This window comes from Botryllus schlosseri, chromosome 4 (genome assembly GCF_051294905.1).
Source record: "Botryllus schlosseri isolate E-star chromosome 4, Bs_hap1, whole genome shotgun sequence".
NCBI classification, from domain to species: domain Eukaryota; kingdom Metazoa; phylum Chordata; class Ascidiacea; order Stolidobranchia; family Styelidae; genus Botryllus; species Botryllus schlosseri.
In genome coordinates, this window is record NC_137239.1 from 18521439 (window position 1) to 18540670 (window position 19232).

A 19232-nucleotide genomic window follows, 5' to 3' on the forward strand; every position below is an offset into this window, starting at 1 on the left:
TGACTCTGAAAATGTAAATGAAAATATGATCAGGCACCGTAGTGCTTAGAATTCGCCCTCCAAGTCTGCAATATCGGCATTGTCCGAACAATCGAAGAGCCGCAATGGGTCATTGTTATGGTCATTGTTTTGCGGTCATCCGATTGTTCTGAACAATGCAGATTTTAGATGTTGAGGGTGATTTTTCACCTAAGTACGGAGCCTGACCATAATTTGATTGATCTTTTCGATGTCAGTGTGACAGTAGCTTTCGATCAAGACCAGATTCACTAAATTCTGCGCTCTGGAAGACAACTTTTGGATTGCCAGAAATCCTACAGTAGCTGCCGTAAAATAAGTCTGAATAAAGCTTCAGCGAAGCGGAACGAAGCTGAAAAATCGGTCGCTGCCATTCCACGTTTACATTCTATAAATATACTGTTCAATTGTATATTGAAGTTCTGTACCTCCAAGAAGCTCTTCTAACTAATACTTGCACCATGGCCTTTATAAAGGCTGTTGCAGTGTTGCTGCTCCATTAGCGACAGAAAACGCATCGCAGACACAATAAAATAATAGAGAGAGTGGCGCAGTTTGGGATATGGAAGCCACTTGAATACTAGCCGTCACAACGAAGTTGGAAAATTTTGGAATAGATAGGTTTTTGGGTAAAAGCATAGAAAACTAGCTTTGCTTGATGGACTTTGATTTCCATAGTTCATGAGCTCCATCATGTGGTGATAAAAAAACGAGCGCGGCATTTTATGAGGAAGAGCATTTTCACAGAGCTATGCTGAAAAAAAACAATAGTGGACAGCGGATATCGCTAAATTGCGCATTGATTAGGTTGACAGTCTGTGTAAATTCTGTACCGGTAATTGATGTCTCCAAGTTCAGATTTAGCTAATATAACATGCGGGTGTTCTGCGATGGCAACCCCTCCAGCACTGAGTGAGAACTTTGGTTAACCGAGGAGTTTTGGGATTCAGCATAAGGTCGCATCTCGCATGGATCTATAGAGGACGTCAGAGATTTTCGTAATCGACCCGTGGTTCCAGTAGCGGCTACTGTTGTATAATTATGTCATCTAAATCGTGACAGTTTCAATAGTCTAAGTCAGTAGCCTACAGTAAATGCTGTAGTTTATGGAATCGGTGTCCTGTGCTCGCACTATATTATGTTTTATTAAATCACTTCAACTCGGAAAATCATGGTATTTAAAATGAGTTTGCACAGTAGGATATTTCATTTCAGACGGCCATGAACTGTTGATTCGAAACTGCATCCCTAATTGAAAGAAATTCAAATTAGGTGTCGACCAAGTTAGAGGTTCTGCGGACTCCCCTGAAAATGTTTCGCCCTAGCCCTGAAATTGACCATAACTTTACCCTAAATCAGTGGTTCTAAACCAGGATTCAAACGAACCCCAGGGAAGCAGAAGTCGCAAGATTTGCATTAAATATTTTATGTTACTTGAATTGATTCTATTTTGTATAAAATGATATTTTAAAACTTGCTAATGCACAGTTCATTTCGTGCGACAGTATTCCATAGCTATTATTAGGCCTGTAATGTGATAGATTTTTGTTTTTGTGACTCTGCGAAAGTTTGTGGTTCACAAATTAACGTCAACTTTGAGAATCACTGCCTTGGATACAACCATAACTCGCATGTCCAAGTGCCGCATGCTCATATGTCCACGGACCATCACGTTACTGTGGGTTTGCTATAAATGAATATCTTTGTTTCTGGACTGTTTTTCAGTTTATGCGGTGGTTTTTTTAACGGATTTTACTAGAAATTGAAATATTTTTGTTCCTCGAATACAAGCGGAATGGTTCGTGCCAAGATGGCTCGTACCAAGAAGAGACCAAAATATTGGATACACGAGATTAGAAAGTACCAACACTCTCACGAGCTGCTCATAAGGAAGCTGCCATTTGCACGAGTAGTTCGGGAGATAACAATCCGTATGAGTCCAGAACACTTGAAGTGGCAGACCACAGCCTTGCTAGCTCTGCAGGAGGCGACGGAAGCCTTCATGATTGGCTTTTTTCATGATTGCTCAACGCTTGCGCATCATGCCAAACGGATAACCGTGCAACTAAAGGACTTCAATGCGTTATACACTCTCAAGTATCCGGAGTATAAACGTTCCGATTTTCATGGGTGATAGATGACTCTTGAGCCACTGTGCCCAAATCATCTCATGGAAAACGTTTTTAGTTGAGCTATGACTTTTGAATTGTTACACTATCCTGGTCTCCTGGAAACATCGTTAGCCGCGCCATGTCTTTTATATCTTTTACATTAGTCACGTTTCAATAATGTCATACTATCGTGGTACAAAGCTCAACTTAATCTGCATTGACCATATTTAAATTTAAAGTACATCCCTAATATTACAATTGTTAGCATTACGATGGATAAAGGTTGATATCTTGCTGAACAACGATTTTATTCTCAGAACACATCGTTTTATTTCAATGCTGTTTTTAAATGATACTTTTTTTGAGTTCACAATAAAAAATTAGCTTTTTCTAAGAATCTACTTGTTTTTAACCAAAGTCTAAAAAAATGAACAGGTTAAGTTCAGAATATTGTTTTTAGGCAGAAATGGTTAAAGTCGTAGACTCGTAGGCGTCAAGCTAAGGTAGTTGCTGTTTTTCATCTTTTGCAACTGACAATGTGGACAGTATTCACTTTAAGCTAAATGTAATACGTAGGGGCAGTCAGTAAAAGTGCTGAAGACTGCTTCGCCTACCGGTTACGGTACTGAAGATCTATTTTTAAGGTAGGCTACTTCCAACTTCGCTGTTTTCAGAGCCAGCCTACTTTTATTTTAGATTTTGTCAAGTTGGCCTGGAGAATAAAATTTGGCCAGATTATCAGCGCTTGTCATAAAAAGTGGTGACGTTGCATTATGACAGAAATGTCGAAAACTGTGGCTATTTGCAGGATGTGTGTGTCTTGCCATTTTAGATGCTGACTTTCAGCTAGTTTTCATATTACACTGCTACCTCCAACCTTGTTTTTCTGCGTCTTAAAAATTGTTACTTTTATTCATTGAGTGGAAATTACAATAACCATCATCAATGACGACTCTAACCACCTCTAACATAGGATTCAAATCACACACACCGTCATATCAATAATAACAAACCGTCAGTGACACTTGTCAACATCAATATAAATTGGACAAATCAGTAAATTTATTAAAGCAACTCAAAATGTCAATACAATCATCAAACAGTTAGTAGCAGCAGCACCCTCATGTGTTCAAGTTGAGTGCCCTAAATGGATCGCCGAGTGCAATGGACCTGCTCATATGGCACCCTAACTAATGGGTATCTAGCAATCCACACGGCGCCAGATAAAGATAGGCGAGATGTGACAGAATGTTAAAAATCAAAGCATCAATTTCCATTCACACAAATCCTGAACTCAATTGATTTGCTGTCACGGTAAAGTTACAATCATTGGTGTAAAGAAGGGATGGCCAACCATTTTGCTATTCGCGGCCGCATTTCGATCACTTCTGTAGCCTACGACATAGTTGCAATGTACTAACTGGACACCAAATAACCATGTTACACTTCCCATGTCCATTTTCGGTGAACTCTGGACTAATCTGTATGGGAGTGTTTTCTTAAATTCAAAGCAAGTTATAAATGATGATGCATATTCGGGTGGGACAATTGTTATTCCTCACTTTGTTGCATGCTGTCATTTATTGACCTTCCATCAGGATTGTCGTTATAGTGGTAAAGATATTGGAATCTCCTAAGCGTACCGGGAACAAATTTCTTTAATGAGGAGCGCACGAAGTTGGTATTGTATATACGGTTCACTATTTTCCTTCGCTGTTCGCATCTGTACTATGGGGCTCAGATTGCAAAAGGTGCGGCTATATTAAAATCGAAAAATCAAGTCGCATTGAATCGCTAGTAGTAAAAAGGAAATTTCAAAATCAATTGAATCTCTCAAAATTTCGGGAGTCAATTCGTAAATTAAATTTCCATGTCGGCGTCCACCAACACATAGGCCTAGGTTGCCAACCCCTGGTAGAGGTACTTATGATTGGGTCCCGATTTGCTCTTTGTGGTATTGCTGCTATAATTTGATTTGGTGCAATAAGACATGACAAATTTGGCTGCATCACTTTCTGATTAGTGCGGATGTTAAAAGGTATCTGTGCGTCGACACTGAAAATCTTTTGGAACAGACTAAAACAATAAGCAATATAATGAGTTGTGACATTACAAGATTTCTGCACTGTACAGAGGTTTGGCGCCTACGATCATGATAAGCATTGACAAAAGTGAAAAATGTGTAAACGCTTGTTAACGATGTAAGGCTATACAGTAAAAATCGGCTAACAACATGCCAGCAACACCAACTTATGCTAACAATGAACATTTAAAAAGTCCCACTTTCAAAACAAGGAATGGAGATGGTGTGTTCAACTTTGTGAAGATATTGAAATAGCATAGAAAAGTAGAGAGGTTGGAGGATGTATACTGTACAGTTTAGGATTCGTTGAGCGGACAATTCAATGCCTTCATCTCTGCTTCGTAAAACACGGTAGAGATTTGGAACTTGGCCCGCGCCTTGATCTCGTCCGGAAGCTGTTGCAGTCGGGCAGCCATGTTCATAGCGAACAAATAGTCTGTGGTGTCAAGTTCTGAATAAAATTCATGTGCAAGATGTAAACAAAGCGCAGATGTCAATTTTTATACAGGTATATAAGTGGGGCAGGCCAAAACTGAATGGTCGACCTGACCAATTCGAATTCAAGTCTAGAGTTTATAATGAGCGGACGAACCAAGTATCCACATAACCCCGTTATGAAGTCATAATCAAAAAATCATTCCAATTTCAAATCGGTCTTGCGATGACAAAATCATCATTTCTAGCACACAATTATAAAGATGATCATGATCACGACCTACAAAGTTTTACTTTCTAGAGTTCTCACTCAAGAAAGTAACTGAGTCTTCAGACTACCTCTACTGCATGGATATCCAGAACCAGGGTTGTAACCAAGTCACAAGTCAATCTCACTTTTATAGTTTTGACTCGAGTCATTTTCAATTTACTAGCGAGTAAAAGTCAGCGAGCACAGGGTCAAGTCCGAGTAATTGTTACATTGACTGCTCAGTTTCCAGTTGAGGACTTGTTGAACCCACTTTTTATACCTCTGTTTGGTGATATCCAATGGTTCGCATTAATAATGTACTAATTTCCCTCAATTTTAGCAGTTTTTGGTCGCATTTTCAAGTACCAGTACTAATTAAGGAAATCCCACTAGTGTGGTTACCTTACTATTCTTCGAAATTAAAATTAAATGTCAGTTTTGGCCATCCGAGTTCTGAGCCTCGAGTCATATGACTTGGTTCAAGTCATGTGCAATGACTCGAGTCCAAGTCGAGTCATCAGAAAAATCGTGACTCGAGTCGAGTCATTACAATCCTATCTAGAACTCCTAGATATCCCTGCTGGTAATTTGCAAAGTAGAAAGTAGTCTTTGGACGCATTTAAAGCACTGTTATTAGTGACATTTGTATATGAAACTTGCGATGTTGCTTGTGTATCACACGGTAACGGATATTGATTGCATGCATCTGTGACGATAAATCATCCTCTGAGTTATAAAGCAGAATTTTGCTAATTTTGTAAGCCATCAATGGTGATTTTCCCACAGAAATCTGCGATACATCATCTCAAGTAGTTTTGGTATCTCAAAAATCACATCCAGGGTAACTTAGCAGAAATTTACCACTTTACTAAGTACGATCAACGAATATTCTGATTAGTATATATATTATGAATGCAAAGCATTCGATATCAGCGAGCAGAGTTGAAAAAAGTAGGTTTCACATTACATCAACTCAGAACTGAACAGTCAACACAATGACTTGGACTCGAGTCAAAACACTATGACTAGTACTTGACACTCTACTTGTATTCGGTCTTGACTTGGTGGTGCATTGAAAATGACTCGACTTGACTCGAGTCAAAACTATAAAAGCGAGATTGACTTGTGACTCCGAGCCTCGTAACCTGGTCACAACCCTGGTGTAGGGTGATCCGTGATGGTAATGGCAATGACTAGATACAGAAATATCCATGCACAGATCATTCAGTACCTACCCGCGGAAGGTGGTTTCCCAGTAGAGATAGAAATTGACATTTTCTTTTCCACTGGTTTTGAAAATGAGGTGCTACCTAATTTTCGTTTCCTAGCTGTTGATACCAGTGGTGATGACGGTATGTACTCCTGTGTAGGTGAGGGCTCGGCTTTTGAATTGGAAAGCACCGACGGCAAACTTTCGTCGTCATCTGATTGGTCGTTCGTAACCGATGTGCTGTTCATCCCTGACTCGTAGGACGGTCGTGGAACGAGACTGGTTATATTGTCACCGTTACGTTCGGGGATAATATTATTAATCGGAACACTGGGAGCACCTTTTCTGTATATGGCATCTTCCAACAGATAGTCGTTACCGAAATAATGTACAAGGTAAAGGCTCGAAGAGGTATTGTCACATTCGTCAGTGGCTAAACAATATATATGACGCTGGAAATTGTATAACTGCTTGTTCAGATCGGTTCTTTTGTGCTTCAAATGGTAATACCTTTTCATAACTGCGAATTCTTTGTTGAATCCTTTGCCGAGGTACATGAATTTGTAGGGATCAAACTTTGCGTGGAGCTTGGAAAGTGGTAATGGACTTTGAAATAGATATGCCTTTCCTCCTGCGGGATTGATGTAAGGCGCTTCGGTGTATATCTTTGGTGAGTTAACTGGGTCGGTCAAGACATTTCTTGCTATTTCAAAAGACAACGGGGTGTTCCCCAAGTCCATAAGCCTCCAATCGGCCATGCCCTCTCAGGTTCCCCACAGGTGGTGTCTGAAACATAATCACAGACCATGTAGCAGACAAATTCATATGATGATGGACACTAAGTTAATCACCAAAACGTGGCTGATTCATTATTAATTCATGTAATTTAGAAACATAGAAACAGAGAAACACTACAATCAAATTAGGATGCACAATTTCCACTTGGTGAGGACCTAGACCTGACCCACTGCGGTTGGTAAAATTTACCCAATAGGATACCATTGGGGAAATAAAGTTCACAGCAGCTTAACTACATACATTATCAGAACTAGAAACTATATAATCTCAAGTCTCTTTACACAATTGACAAGTATTGATGAACTCCGCCACAGCGGATGCATGCGTGCGCTGATCTACTCGGCTCAGCTGAGAGCTGAGAACATTCATTCTCATTTACTCATACAGACGTTTACGGATTACGGCGGGAAACTAACCAGAATCACCTGCAACTAGACAAAATTTGTACGCTGCATAACAGGAGCAAAACCCACGCAAATGTTGACTGGCTATTCGTCTCTTTCGAGAAACGAGAATATTATTTATCGTAATTTCTTACCCTGAAGTAAACCTTCACTCGACGCCCTTTTCCTTCCAGCAACCATCATGTCAGCTCAGCTTTTCCGCTTTACTTTTTTTCTGTTCTCTCGTTCAGCACCAATCAAAAGCTTCGATCAGCCCAACGATGACTACATTCAGGGCGATTTCAATGGAAATCGACAAAAGACTTTCGGAAAACGTCTGTGAGTAAGCCATTCATGTGCTGGCTCGTAATTCGATAGCGATTACTGACGAGGACCTGTACTGTTACAAAACCTATAACTAACAACAGAAGGTGCGATCCAATGACTTGTCAGCAACAACTAACCAATACAATGACTATGGTATCCACACATTGTTGCAATGACTATATCACGCTACAGAAGTTGGTCTAATCTCGGCCGGAGTGAGAACTCGCAGCTTACAAAACTGACTAATGACTACTGACTACGTACACTCGTACAGTGGTTAACGGAATGCAGCCTACGTCGACGAGACGCGTGGTCTGTTGTTTGATACTGCGGACATTGAATATTCTCTTCACAAATTTACCACGGTATAAAGTTGAATGATAAAGTATTAATTTCTACACCGTCGGTTCAAGCAGGAAAACATGAATTCTGACTTAAAACAGTACAGCGATCGCATTGTAGCCTACATTGTCTGTCTTGAGCATTCTTATTGCTTGTAGCTATACAACACATCGGTTCGGCGAGTTTTGTATATGGTAAGAACCAGAACATTGTATGGGGATTGGCCAGGCCCTATACGACAGCGACGTATCCACGATCCACGCGTGCTTGTCAGCACACATTCCATGCTAGTCAATGCAACTGTTCTTTTGTATTTCAGTTTGATCATTTATCACGGTATTTAACCTATAAATAAATGCAAAGTTGCGGTAGTGTGTATTTCATAAATCATTGAACCCGTTCATCATACTTATTTTAACATTCTTCCTCAGAAGCTCGCGTTAACTGAAGCTTATAATACTTATAGGCAGATGAGGTGGTCAAAATATTCATCATTGGCACTAGTCAAGTAGAAGTGGAAGTAGCGATTGCCAAGTCGGTAAAAAAGGAAATATTCTAGGACTTTTGCTCAAAACAATCTACTGAAAACTGTTAAGTAGAAGTTGCCGATTACCCCTGACGAGTGCCAGCCAAATATATTCTGACCTTTCCCGCATTTTAACACATTAAGATAAAGCCAGTAAATCGACTAAATCTAGTCAATGCAGCTGATGACTGGATGATCCCTAAAAAGTATCGTATAGCTGCAGGCTGTATTTTGTTTTTGAATGTAATTTTTATTCCAAACTCTCTCTCTCTCTCTCTCTCTCTCTCTCTCCGCCACAATGGCGTGTTCCTTTTCAGGGATACGCGAGGTAGACAAATAGAACGTTTGTCGTGTCCAATATCCTGTGAGGGTATACAATATAGGGTTACCATACGTCCTCCTTTAGGAGGATTTGTCCTCCTTTTCAGGTTTTTGAAAATGTCCTCCGAGGACGCCTAAATGTCCAGCTGGTTTTGGCAATTCGCGATCGTCCTCCTTTACTGCTTTTAGAGGTAAGATATAGAGGATATAGAGTCCAGTGAAAATGGGTATGAATGATCAGGGCCGTAACAGCACTTCGTCAGGCCCCAAACCAAAACGTTGGCCTTGGGCCCCCATCGGGGGATAAACCGGACTTATGGGGGGCTTCGCCCCCCATACCCCCCTTTGGCTATCCACTTTTGGCCGCTATTTGACACCTGCATTGGGTGCCCGTTTAGTAAGTCAGCTGTTCCCGCCTGGACGCGCGAGGCGCGAAAAATTTCAGTCAATCGTGGTTGAATCGGTCAATACAATCTGGAATTACATATATGGCTATCACTTTTGATACTCTCTCTGCTCACGTAATCAGATTTACCGGTAGAGCTGAGCGAGGTGTGTTTGAAAACGTTGGACCGCCCAATAATAATTAAACATCTTCGGCCGTATACCCGTTGGCAAGAACGAAACAGCACTTCGTCAGCCCCGCCGAGCCCCCCCCCCCCCCCCCCCAAAAAAAAAAAAATCTTGGGTTTTGGGTTCTCATGGGTTGATAAACCGACCCCCTCATCACAGTGTTCGCTTTTGCAACGAGATTAGCTGCACTATTTAGTGAGCCAGCGCTAGGCGCGAAAATTTTCGATAATTCATGATACAATCGGTCGATAAGATCGGGAATTGCATATATATTGGTATCAATTTCTTGTCCTCTCTGCTCTTGTTATCAGATTTACCGGAAACTTTCGGGCCCGTGAATAATAATTAAACATCTTCAGGCAGGCGGACCCGTTTTTATGACTTCGTTACAGGATTTTATTTCGTGACCCCCTGTCTGCTATATCAAAAATATAGAATCGCTCAAACGTACTAAACTAAAAGACGCACACGATTTCAAATTGGTACTTCTTCACTGGCATATATTTTTTTCCTGCGGGATGGTATTTGTGTTCTGAGGTTCAGATTGCCAAGACAGGAAGATATATGGCGCCAGTCATTTAGGCGCCTACGGACAATTAAACCTATTATTTTGTATATATAACGAAGTTATGAGTCTGCGTAAGGGCAGTCCTTTTCGGCCAAGCTTTAATTCGCGCTGCCGATCGTTCTGGCATACTTCTTGGAGTCGCATATGTAATATGTCCTAAACCGTTATCGTAGTGGCGTGGTAACGGCCAACGCCGATATGTCCATTTCTATAAATCTTGCGCGCTTTTTCTTGGGGGAAGAGTACCAAATAATGAAGATATTTGGCAACTTTAAATGGCGCGCAAATGGAAAAAGAATGGAAATTTTTTTGAAAAAGTTGCATAAATTATCCAAAAACACTCTATAATGTATGCTAATTCACGAAATAATTTGGGGCCCCCTTCGAGCTCGCCCCCCCCCCCAATTGGGGGGTTTGGGGTGCGGCAGTTACGGTCCTGTGAATGACGCTAAATAGGAAATGGATTGTTTGAACGAAAGTGACGACATTTTTTCGTAAGGTATGAAAGAAAAACTGTATTTCTTGAGTTGATCCGGAAATTTGACCCATTTTTTAGTCAACCAACCACAATTTACCATTTTTCCGGATTTTACTCCAGTAGCCTATTCTAAGTCTGAAAATGTTGAAAAAGTGTCCTCCTTTCTCGATTCCAAAATATGCTAACCCAAGTAGGCTATACAGCGAGTCCGTTGTCTGCGGATAGCGACTTACATAACCTATACTCATGTGTGACAGTATAGCTGACACGAACGTCCTGACCTGACGAATGAGTTCTTGACCTGCCTTTTCCAAATATATTGTACGGATAAATCAAACAGTAGGTTTTGTATCAAATAAGTCTCAAAATGTAGCCAATATACGATATGTGCTTGGTTTTTTATTGCCTACCAATGGCGAATATAAGTCGCGAGATGTGGTAGCCTAATATCCCCAATGGATAGGAGAGAGAGCGCCAGGGCTCTGCACAGGCCTATATCCTAGATTAGGGGCGGAAACGTCACCGGTCGACGGGCCGGATGTGGGAAAATGAAGTAGCCCACTTGGCGGGCCGCAGGCCGCATTAAATTAATCGCGTACACAAGGAATCAATCGCAATATATTCAAGCTTAAAGTATAGAGACCCAAAACAGTATTTAATGAATTTATTAACAAGCTGTTTAAGTCAATCAGATATCTGTGGTCGGTCTAAGATTTCACCAAGTTATTAGAACTCTGGCTGCATGTCGTGTAGAACACTTAGCAACGTCTGCACGTGAACATCAGTTATTTTGGAACGCAGCCTTTCTCTGATTAATGTTCATGGTCGAAAATGTATGTAGTTTCATGTCCATCATTCTCAGGTTGGCAAACTTGGATCCATTCTATGACGCATAAAATTTGTCAATAACTTTCAGAATAGAAGTTCACTTTCAGGGTAGAAACTCTCTGCAGGCCGGTCAAAATCCCTTCGCGGGCGGTATGTTGCCCGTCCCTGTCCTAATCAGTAGAGTCGAGTGAGCGAGATCATACCTGTGTTCGCTCTATCACAATATATCCTCAACGTCGCGTCATTGATGCTCAATAGCGAGTTATCCAGCACGCCGAATACTACTTTATTCATCTATACATCAGGCTGTGGAGCTGCCCGGTTTGTTTGTTGTATTCATGGTGTCCACTACTATGGCTATAGGGTTGCATTTAAAACAAACGATGTTTTGAAACACTTTGTTTATAACATGTTTTCAACCGGTTTTAAATAAATGCCGGGTAGTAAAAGAACAAAATTGTATTTTTTTGTAACGTTGTCTAATTGTGCCATAAATGTATAAATAGTGTGACGAAACATTGTATGAGCCTACGGGGACGATTTGCACCCAAAATAGTTGACGAATACGATGAGGGATGACTGCGACCCTCGAAATCGTCGTCGGTTCAACTATCGAATGTAAACATGGAATGGCAACGACCGATTTCGCAGTTTCGTTCCCCTTCGCTAAGGCTGGATTCAGAATTGGTTTGCACCAGCGACTGTAGGATAGGGCTGTTCAAAAATAACTTTTTTTCCCCGATTCAAGCCGGTCACCTCTTAAATCGTCAGGTTGCAGTTTAAAACCTTGCTCACCAAATTTCACTCGATTCCAACCAATAAAGGCCTCCGCAGATCCAATTAAAATTTTTAATTTATTATGGAAAATTTAAAAAAAAAATTTCCAAATTTTTCTGCCAACCCCATGAAATTGTTGAGCTGTCTTCAAAGACGTTGCAAAACAAATTTGAGTCAATTCCGACCAGTAGAAGCGGAGTTATGTGAGTTTTTCGTTGATAAATCGCGGATTATCCACCAATCAAGGATAATCCGAGAAATATCATCGAAAAACTCACATAACTACGCTTCTACTGGTCGGAATTGACTCAAATTTGTTTTGCAACGTCTTTGAAGACAGCTCAACAATTTCATGGGGTTGGCAGAAAAAATTGGAATTTTTTTTTTTCATTTTCCATAATAAATTAAAAATTTTAATTGGATCTGCGGAGGCCTTTACTGGTTGGAATCGAGTGAAATTTGGTGAGCAAGGTTTTCTACTGCAACCTGACGATTTAAGAGGTGACCGGCTTGAATCGGGAAAAAAAAGTTATTTTTGAACAGCCCTACTGTAGGATTTCTGGCAATCCAAAAGGTATCTTCCAGGGCGCAGAATTGACTAAATCTGGCCTCGATCGAAAGCTACTGCTGCGTGATGCAGCTGATGGAGTAGAAGAAGAATACGTCGCGAGCTCCATATCAATAAGTCAGCTATATTTCTCTGTTACCGGTTTTATTGTGTTTACAACACGCTTTGCGATATGACCTATGCAACCCTAAATCCATAAGAGATGGACCATTAAGATATCACCGTCTTTCCAGTGTCCACATGTTGCTAATAGGGCCGTCGGGCAAAAAACATCAAAAACACACATCCACAAGAGAGATTCCCTTTAATTTAATTTTTATAAAGGTATACCAATTAGCACATGCTCTTCTTCTGATAATTTACGTAGGAGCGGCTGTAAGTTCTCCGGTGCCTGGACAAACACTTAGCGAATTTCTGGTCGCATTTGCATAACGATTTCGCTGCTGCATGGTCGCCTGAATATTTTAAACACATCATATAACGAACTAGAAAATTGTGCTGGGTGGATCGACTAATTCTCTGGTTCTATACTTCGATCCTGCTTTTTAAAGCTCTGGTCCGACTCCTAGGCCGGATATATGCGTGAACCACGCGTGGACCGGTCCGAAAAACTCCGATAGTAATCATCTACCTACATAATAGTATTGAATGTTGATTGAAACAATGCAAACAGGAAATTAAAAAGTCAAAGATCAAGCCCAACCCTCATCTAAAATAATCTTGGACTTAGCATGTGCTGGTTCATTTCCATGGACGTTTCACTTTTAACTATTGATTCGAGGGTGCATGGAACAGGGTAAGCGTAAGGCTGCCCTCTTCTTGGTGAAAAGTACTGATCCGGCTTCCGGTCAAAAATGAGAAAATCCGGCCAGATATCCAATTTGGCTCCGTTCCATGTCAAGCTCTACCGGGAAAGAGCGCTTTTAGCCTAAGCGCGGTCGGACTTGTACAAACTACTGGATTTCAAAAAGTGCAACTTTAGATACACTCAATTTTAAAAACTAGCAACTATAACTATGACTGAGACTACCAGTCTACTATCGGCCTATATAACTGTTCACAATCCGCAACTAGAACTATACTCACTTTTCAAAACCCGCAACTAGAACTAAAATTAACGACCACTGCGCGGCTCTTTCGCGCGGAACCCACAATTAGGCTACTGCAACCGTTATTGCGTTATAAAAATCTTGGGAGGTGAGATCGCAACTGTTTGATACAAGATCCAACACACAGGGGAGCCGACAATAAACGAACATGCACAATGCACATAATAGTGATAGCTAGACCTATATCTCGAGTGACACAATTCGAATTCAACTGCTTACTTTCATTGCACTGAGAAATATTGGTGTCATTGGCGGCTTTGGAGCACGTCACTCGATATTCCTGTAAATACAAATTTACGCCAACAAGGTAATCTGGTCGAGCTCGTCGGGCTGTCTGCCAGCATTTATCATGCCGTTTGCAGCATCTGTCGAATCAAAAGGAAAATTTCATTTGATCTCAGTTTAGTAAGATTCTCGATTGCCTAACGAAGATTTTTGTAGGCCTACTTGCTAGCAGAGGTGGTCACTAACGAAGTACTTCTACTTTTTCGAAGTACTCAAGTAGTTTTCCTCTACTTCTGGTACTTGCTCAAGTAGATCTTTTTTTTCGCTACTTCTACTTCGTAGTATTTTATGAACTACTTACTTACTTTTCGCTATTTTCAGTTTGTCAAGTATAAGTAGTTTAATCCCCCAATAAGAAAGATAGCCTAAGGAATTTCGGGCTGTTTTCACGTAGTACCAACATTTAATTTTCATAAAAGTCATGTACTATTGTACTACCCAGAATTTTCGTTACGCTTCGCGCACAGTAGATGTGGAGTGACATATATGTTTTAACGAAAGTATCGCTGAATATAATTTAGATATCAGGTTGCGTGGTTCCGTTCACACCACATTGTCGCCTATATCAAATACTTCATCACAGTATGGCACCATATAACGTTTGAAACTATAACGTTTCGCAATCTATGTCGTTATACTAATACTGTTGCCCTACCTCGCCCAGACATTGCTTAATTGATCATTTGCTACCATCGTTTAATTTTTCTTCTATTTTCCTTTTTTAACTAAACATTCTTTACAGCCAGACTGTTCAGAGTCAAGTGTACCTGTTTGATGCTGATGTGATCAGACTAGATGACCGTCACGGTCTTAACGATCGTTCCTACCTAATACCGAATACTGTGCACGTATATTTTCTGTACCACCATCACTGCCGTTTGTTATGTATTTTGGTAGGATGAAAATAAAGACTCTCTCTCTCTCTCTAGCAATTACATATTATACCTAGCAGCCCATGCTATGTCCTAATCTGGAAAAGTGGACTTTGAGTTTTTTTTAACGTTAGACCTGTTTTAGCAGACCACCGTTGAAACTTTCTGGACAAAAGACATGTAATATACTGTCCGCTTTTTAGAAGTAGTACTTGTATTTTTCTTTCAATTACGAGTATTATACGTTGAGTTCTGGTTATAGTTTCAGTTCTTTTGTCTGGAGAACATACATGTGGAAGTATAAAAGCTAGTGTAGTAATGCCTAATATTTTCCGAAAATAAAGCAATACACTATAAGGCATTCTTACGATCTGCCATATTTTTAATTACCGTATACCAATCACGCAAAGTGTTCTCCGTATTGCCCTTCGACTGAACTAGGGGCCTTATAATATGGGGAGGGTGCCATGCCATGATATTCTCCAAAACGAGGTGTTCGAGTAAACGAATGATTAGTATCGCATTTCCATATCAACACTATCATTTACATCCCATGATGTGGACGACTGCTTATTCTGTCAAAAATTGACACCTCCTGGGATGCATCAATATGAATCAAGCTCTCTACGCCTTCCGCATAACTCCATTTGCAGCTTTTGACAGTCCATGCGAACGAATTACGATCGTTTTCACAACTTTACTTACTTGAGTAGATTTAAAGTCAGTCAATTCTACTTCTACTTCAAGTAGTTTTAGGTTGCTTATGAAATAAGTACTTCTACTCGTACTAAAGTAGATTTCTGTGTCGCTACTTCTACTTGAGTAGGTTTCTTGACTACTTTTGACCACCTCTGCTTGCTGGACATATGCCCATAACGAAAAATTCACGATTATAAAAGGTAGGGTATCACGATTTTAGACAGAGCCTAGGCAATTTTGAACTCGCTGTTTAGCCTTGACGCCATCATCAACATGATTTAAATTAGGCAAGGAGCTCGCCCCCCCCCCTACTGGATGAAATATTCTCACCTATCGGTAGCATCAACCGGTCCGCCGTGTCCACCCAACCCACAGTAACACCCATAGTTCATATACTCGGCGATCTTCGTTAAAATACTCGAATTTGACACAGCGTTATCCTGTCATGGTTGACGTATATGCAATTATGCATTAGTCATTTTCAAAATGCGGTCCAGAATCATCACCTGATAGCAGGACGTTTGGTACATTAAGTTCCATCCCGGCGTCTTCTGAACCGATCGCCATACCGACTTTGCAAGATTCCAAAAATCTGAGCTTCCAGACCAACTGCCCCGAAATGAAAGCTGTCTCCCGATATCCGTTGGCTGCACCTATACAACTCGTATAGTTAGCGGATTCAACACTTCTACAATGAAATTTGAAGCTCATGGGTGACATGGAATTGATTGGTAGGGCTGATCAAAATTGAGGACGTGAGTGATTCAAACCCCAATCAAGTATTAGGCTTCGGGTCGAGTCCCATGCAGTCACTGATGACTTGTCAAGTTCGAATATGTAACTTTTATGCGACCACGAATCAAATACACATCGCACCAAATTGGAAATAATTTGTATTTCAGTTCAGCTCGACCATATCTATTTCATAGATGTTTTGCGACAATGCTGGAGGTCAACCACTATTTCGCAGAAATGTCGCTTCAGCCAACGTGTACTCGGAGCGTGCGCGCACGCGCAGTCTTGTGCTGCATATTGTGAATGTTGGGGCGGTTTCAACAGCGAACAGTAACTACTAGGGATGGTGTGAACGTGAGGTTCACGTTCGCGTTCTGTGTGTGAACCTCGGAAATTTAGAGGTTCGCGTTCACAACAGAACCTTGGTAGGTTCTACACTGTGAACCTTCTTCATATATTACAATTTTCACTTCATTACAACATCTTTGGTTCATATTTATTGCATTTCAACTGCGGGCCACTCTATACATGGCGCTGGCAGCATTAAAAATCAACACTAAACAAGCATGCACCTTGACAATCTCAAATGTTTTACTTGCTTTGTTACAAAAGTTTGCTCGAAATATCCAGGTTTCCGTTTGTGAATATTGAGTGACTCTCTGTTGTGAGTTTGACCCGCATTCAAAAACATCACGAGCAATATGCATACTTGCGTAGTCAGCGAATTATGCTTATTCAACCAATCAATGAAGTTGATACCGTTTTCTGATGAAAAAAAATCTAGCAGGCGTACGGGGTCAATCTTGACTTCATATCTTTACTGCATCAATAAAACCAAATCCATACGATTGAGGTGTTGGCCACTGCTGTGTAGTGTATAACTTGTTAATGGGGTAATATTTGTAGCGAGTATAGAAACCTGTTTTACACTTAGCTCAATATCAATGTAGCGATACTCAGACGCCGAATACATTGTCCGGTCTGGTCTCGACCGTTAAGGCGTAAGTTTATGTTCCCTGGTAAGTCCTCGTCGAAATTGTTGGCAAAGCGACGGAAGATATTGATTTTATGAGAGTATTATATCCTTTAATTGCCTCAGTTGATACATTTAGGGTGAAGATAATAAAGTTGGATTAGCAATAAAGTTGATTAGCGCGTTCGTCAGGATTTATCTACCCAGAATTAAGGAAACCGGTTGATAGCGGCGCATAAAGTTAGTGTTAATCTCATGATTTAACAAACTGGAACAACTGTAGATTTCTAGTTATCTATAGAAACTGCGTACCATTCCTACGTCCAATTATTCCGGATAATGACCGTGCCTATTGTCTCCTAGGTTATGGCTTCACTAAACAATCAATGAATTATGTATTCCTACCCGCCATTGCAAAGCGATATCCGTTTCTTAGCTGTACCGTACGAATTGGACACGACTTTCATTTCGCGATGATGATAATTCTACCGGTTACAGTGGCAGTATCGTCATTAGCAGGCTGCTGCTTCATTATGGAGATTGTGGGATCTCTAAGTTTCATTCACCAACTAGCAGCCTATGTATAACGCATTTTCGGATTATGATGCAACAGATAACGTCACTTGATTGAAAACTCGGGACACCGCGACTAACCATCGCGCGTAACCTTCTCCAACTTCATGCGTCGCGATTAGCAGTATTTAATCACACGATTAGCATTCTTTCGGATCAGCTAACTTTATTATCTCCACCCTCGGGGACATTTAAAACACCAATATGTAGGCCTACTTCGGAAATGTGGCATTATGTGGCTCGAGTCGTCGGTAGGTATCGTGTACATTAATATAGGCTATCACATCATCGAAAGATAGGGTTGGAATTAGCAATATGACGTCACGTGACGTCATGAGGTTCACGTTCGTGTTCACACAGAACCTTTCAAAAAGGTTCGCGTTCACACGAACCTGAACCTTTCAGAGGTTCACACCATCCCTAGTAACTACAATAGGCTTACCATACGTCCTCTTTTAAGAGGATTTGTCCTCTTTTTTGACTTTTTTGAAAGTGTCCTCGGAGGACGCCCTTTTGTCCTCTTTTTTGAGATTTTGCCCTCTTTTTTGAAAATTTAGGCAGAATTAGAGCAAATTGCGAGTGATATGCCGCATATTAGCACAGAAGTGAAGCTCCGGCGGGTATTTCGGAGTGAAAAAAGGTGATTTTAGCTCTGAGCGAAAAGACGACCTTTTTTTTTTTTTTTTCAAGTCATCCACCTAGCAATGTGGAGTAAAAAACGTTATTTTGAGCTCTGAGCAGAAGTGATGACCGTTTTTTTTTGGTCATCCACCTGGCAATGCGGAGTAAAAAACGTTATTTTGAGCTCTGAGCAGAAGTGATGACCTTTTATTTATTTATTTTTTTTAGTCAACCGATCACAAAGTGGGAAAAATTAACCGATTTTTGAGAATTTTACTCCGGTTTTGCAAGTTGCAAATTTCTGAAAAAGTGTCCTCTTTTTTGATTTCCAAAATATGGTAAGCCTAAACTACAATTCTCATTGATTTGATTCGTAGTGGCAATGGAATATAATTTTAGTACGAGAAATATCACCTACTACTTGACTGGAATCATCGAGCCCGGCCCTATTGGTTAGAAATGCCATTGTCAGCCCTGTTTCTCGTATCTTCAATCCCTCGCAATTTAGACTGATATCGAACTATCCCACGTCCACTTACATTATATTCGAAATGCCAGCCTTTTGGTTCACTAGCGACGATTAGCCAAGCGCATAAAACACCAACCGATAGCCTCAACATATTGACAAGTACTGCGGTTTACATGGAAACTACTGAACATGCCTCGCCAGCCCTGGATTATTATACCTCTCAATCCGGAAACACTCCTGTCGGTAAATACCAAAGCAATCGAAAGCCTGCCACCAAAAAACCCCATCCTACATGCAGGT

General features: G+C 40.7%; 2 protein-coding genes across 3 annotated transcripts; both read right to left on the minus strand.

Moving 5' to 3' along the window:
* Positions 1–2418: 2418 nt before the first annotated feature.
* LOC145437225 (uncharacterized) lies at positions 2419–7832 on the minus strand. 2 transcript variants are annotated; one of them, XM_080314418.1, is made up of 3 exons: positions 7444–7832; positions 6133–6893; positions 2419–4663 (listed from the first exon to the last, which is right to left on the minus strand). In XM_080314418.1, the coding sequence occupies exons 2-3, from the start codon at positions 6863–6865 to the stop codon at positions 4509–4511; spliced, it is 888 nt and encodes a 295-aa protein (XP_080170544.1). In that variant the 5' UTR covers positions 6866–6893; positions 7444–7832; the 3' UTR covers positions 2419–4508. The 2 variants fall into 2 exon arrangements, with proteins under 2 accessions (XP_080170544.1, XP_080170545.1); XM_080314419.1 differs by lacking the exon at positions 7444–7832 and adding an exon at positions 7322–7346.
* A 4865-nt stretch (positions 7833–12697) lies between these two features.
* LOC145437227 (phospholipase A2, minor isoenzyme-like) lies at positions 12698–19222 on the minus strand. The gene is made up of 5 exons (XM_080314421.1): positions 19003–19222; positions 16068–16214; positions 15892–16001; positions 13925–14070; positions 12698–13051 (listed from the first exon to the last, which is right to left on the minus strand). The coding sequence occupies exons 1-5, from the start codon at positions 19081–19083 to the stop codon at positions 12930–12932; spliced, it is 606 nt and encodes a 201-aa protein (XP_080170547.1). The 5' UTR covers positions 19084–19222; the 3' UTR covers positions 12698–12929.
* Positions 19223–19232: the final 10 nt, after the last annotated feature.

Bases quoted from the DNA above. Each gene is read 5' to 3' on its own strand.
- LOC145437225 (XM_080314418.1), bottom strand. From the start codon at position 6,865: ATGGCCGATTGGAGGCTTATGGACTTGGGGAACACCCCGTTGTCTTTT. The intron at 4,664-6,132 runs GTAGGTACTGAA...AATTTTATTCAG, and splicing joins TGGGAAACCACCTTCCGCGG to AACTTGACACCACAGACTAT.
- LOC145437227 (XM_080314421.1), bottom strand. From the start codon at position 19,083: ATGTTGAGGCTATCGGTTGGTGTTTTATGCGCTTGGCTAATCGTCGCT. The intron at 16,002-16,067 runs GTGATGATTCTG...CAACCATGACAG, and splicing joins ACCAAACGTCCTGCTATCAG to GATAACGCTGTGTCAAATTC. The intron at 14,071-15,891 runs GTGAGAATATTT...TTGATTCGACAG, and splicing joins CCGGTTGATGCTACCGATAG to ATGCTGCAAACGGCATGATA.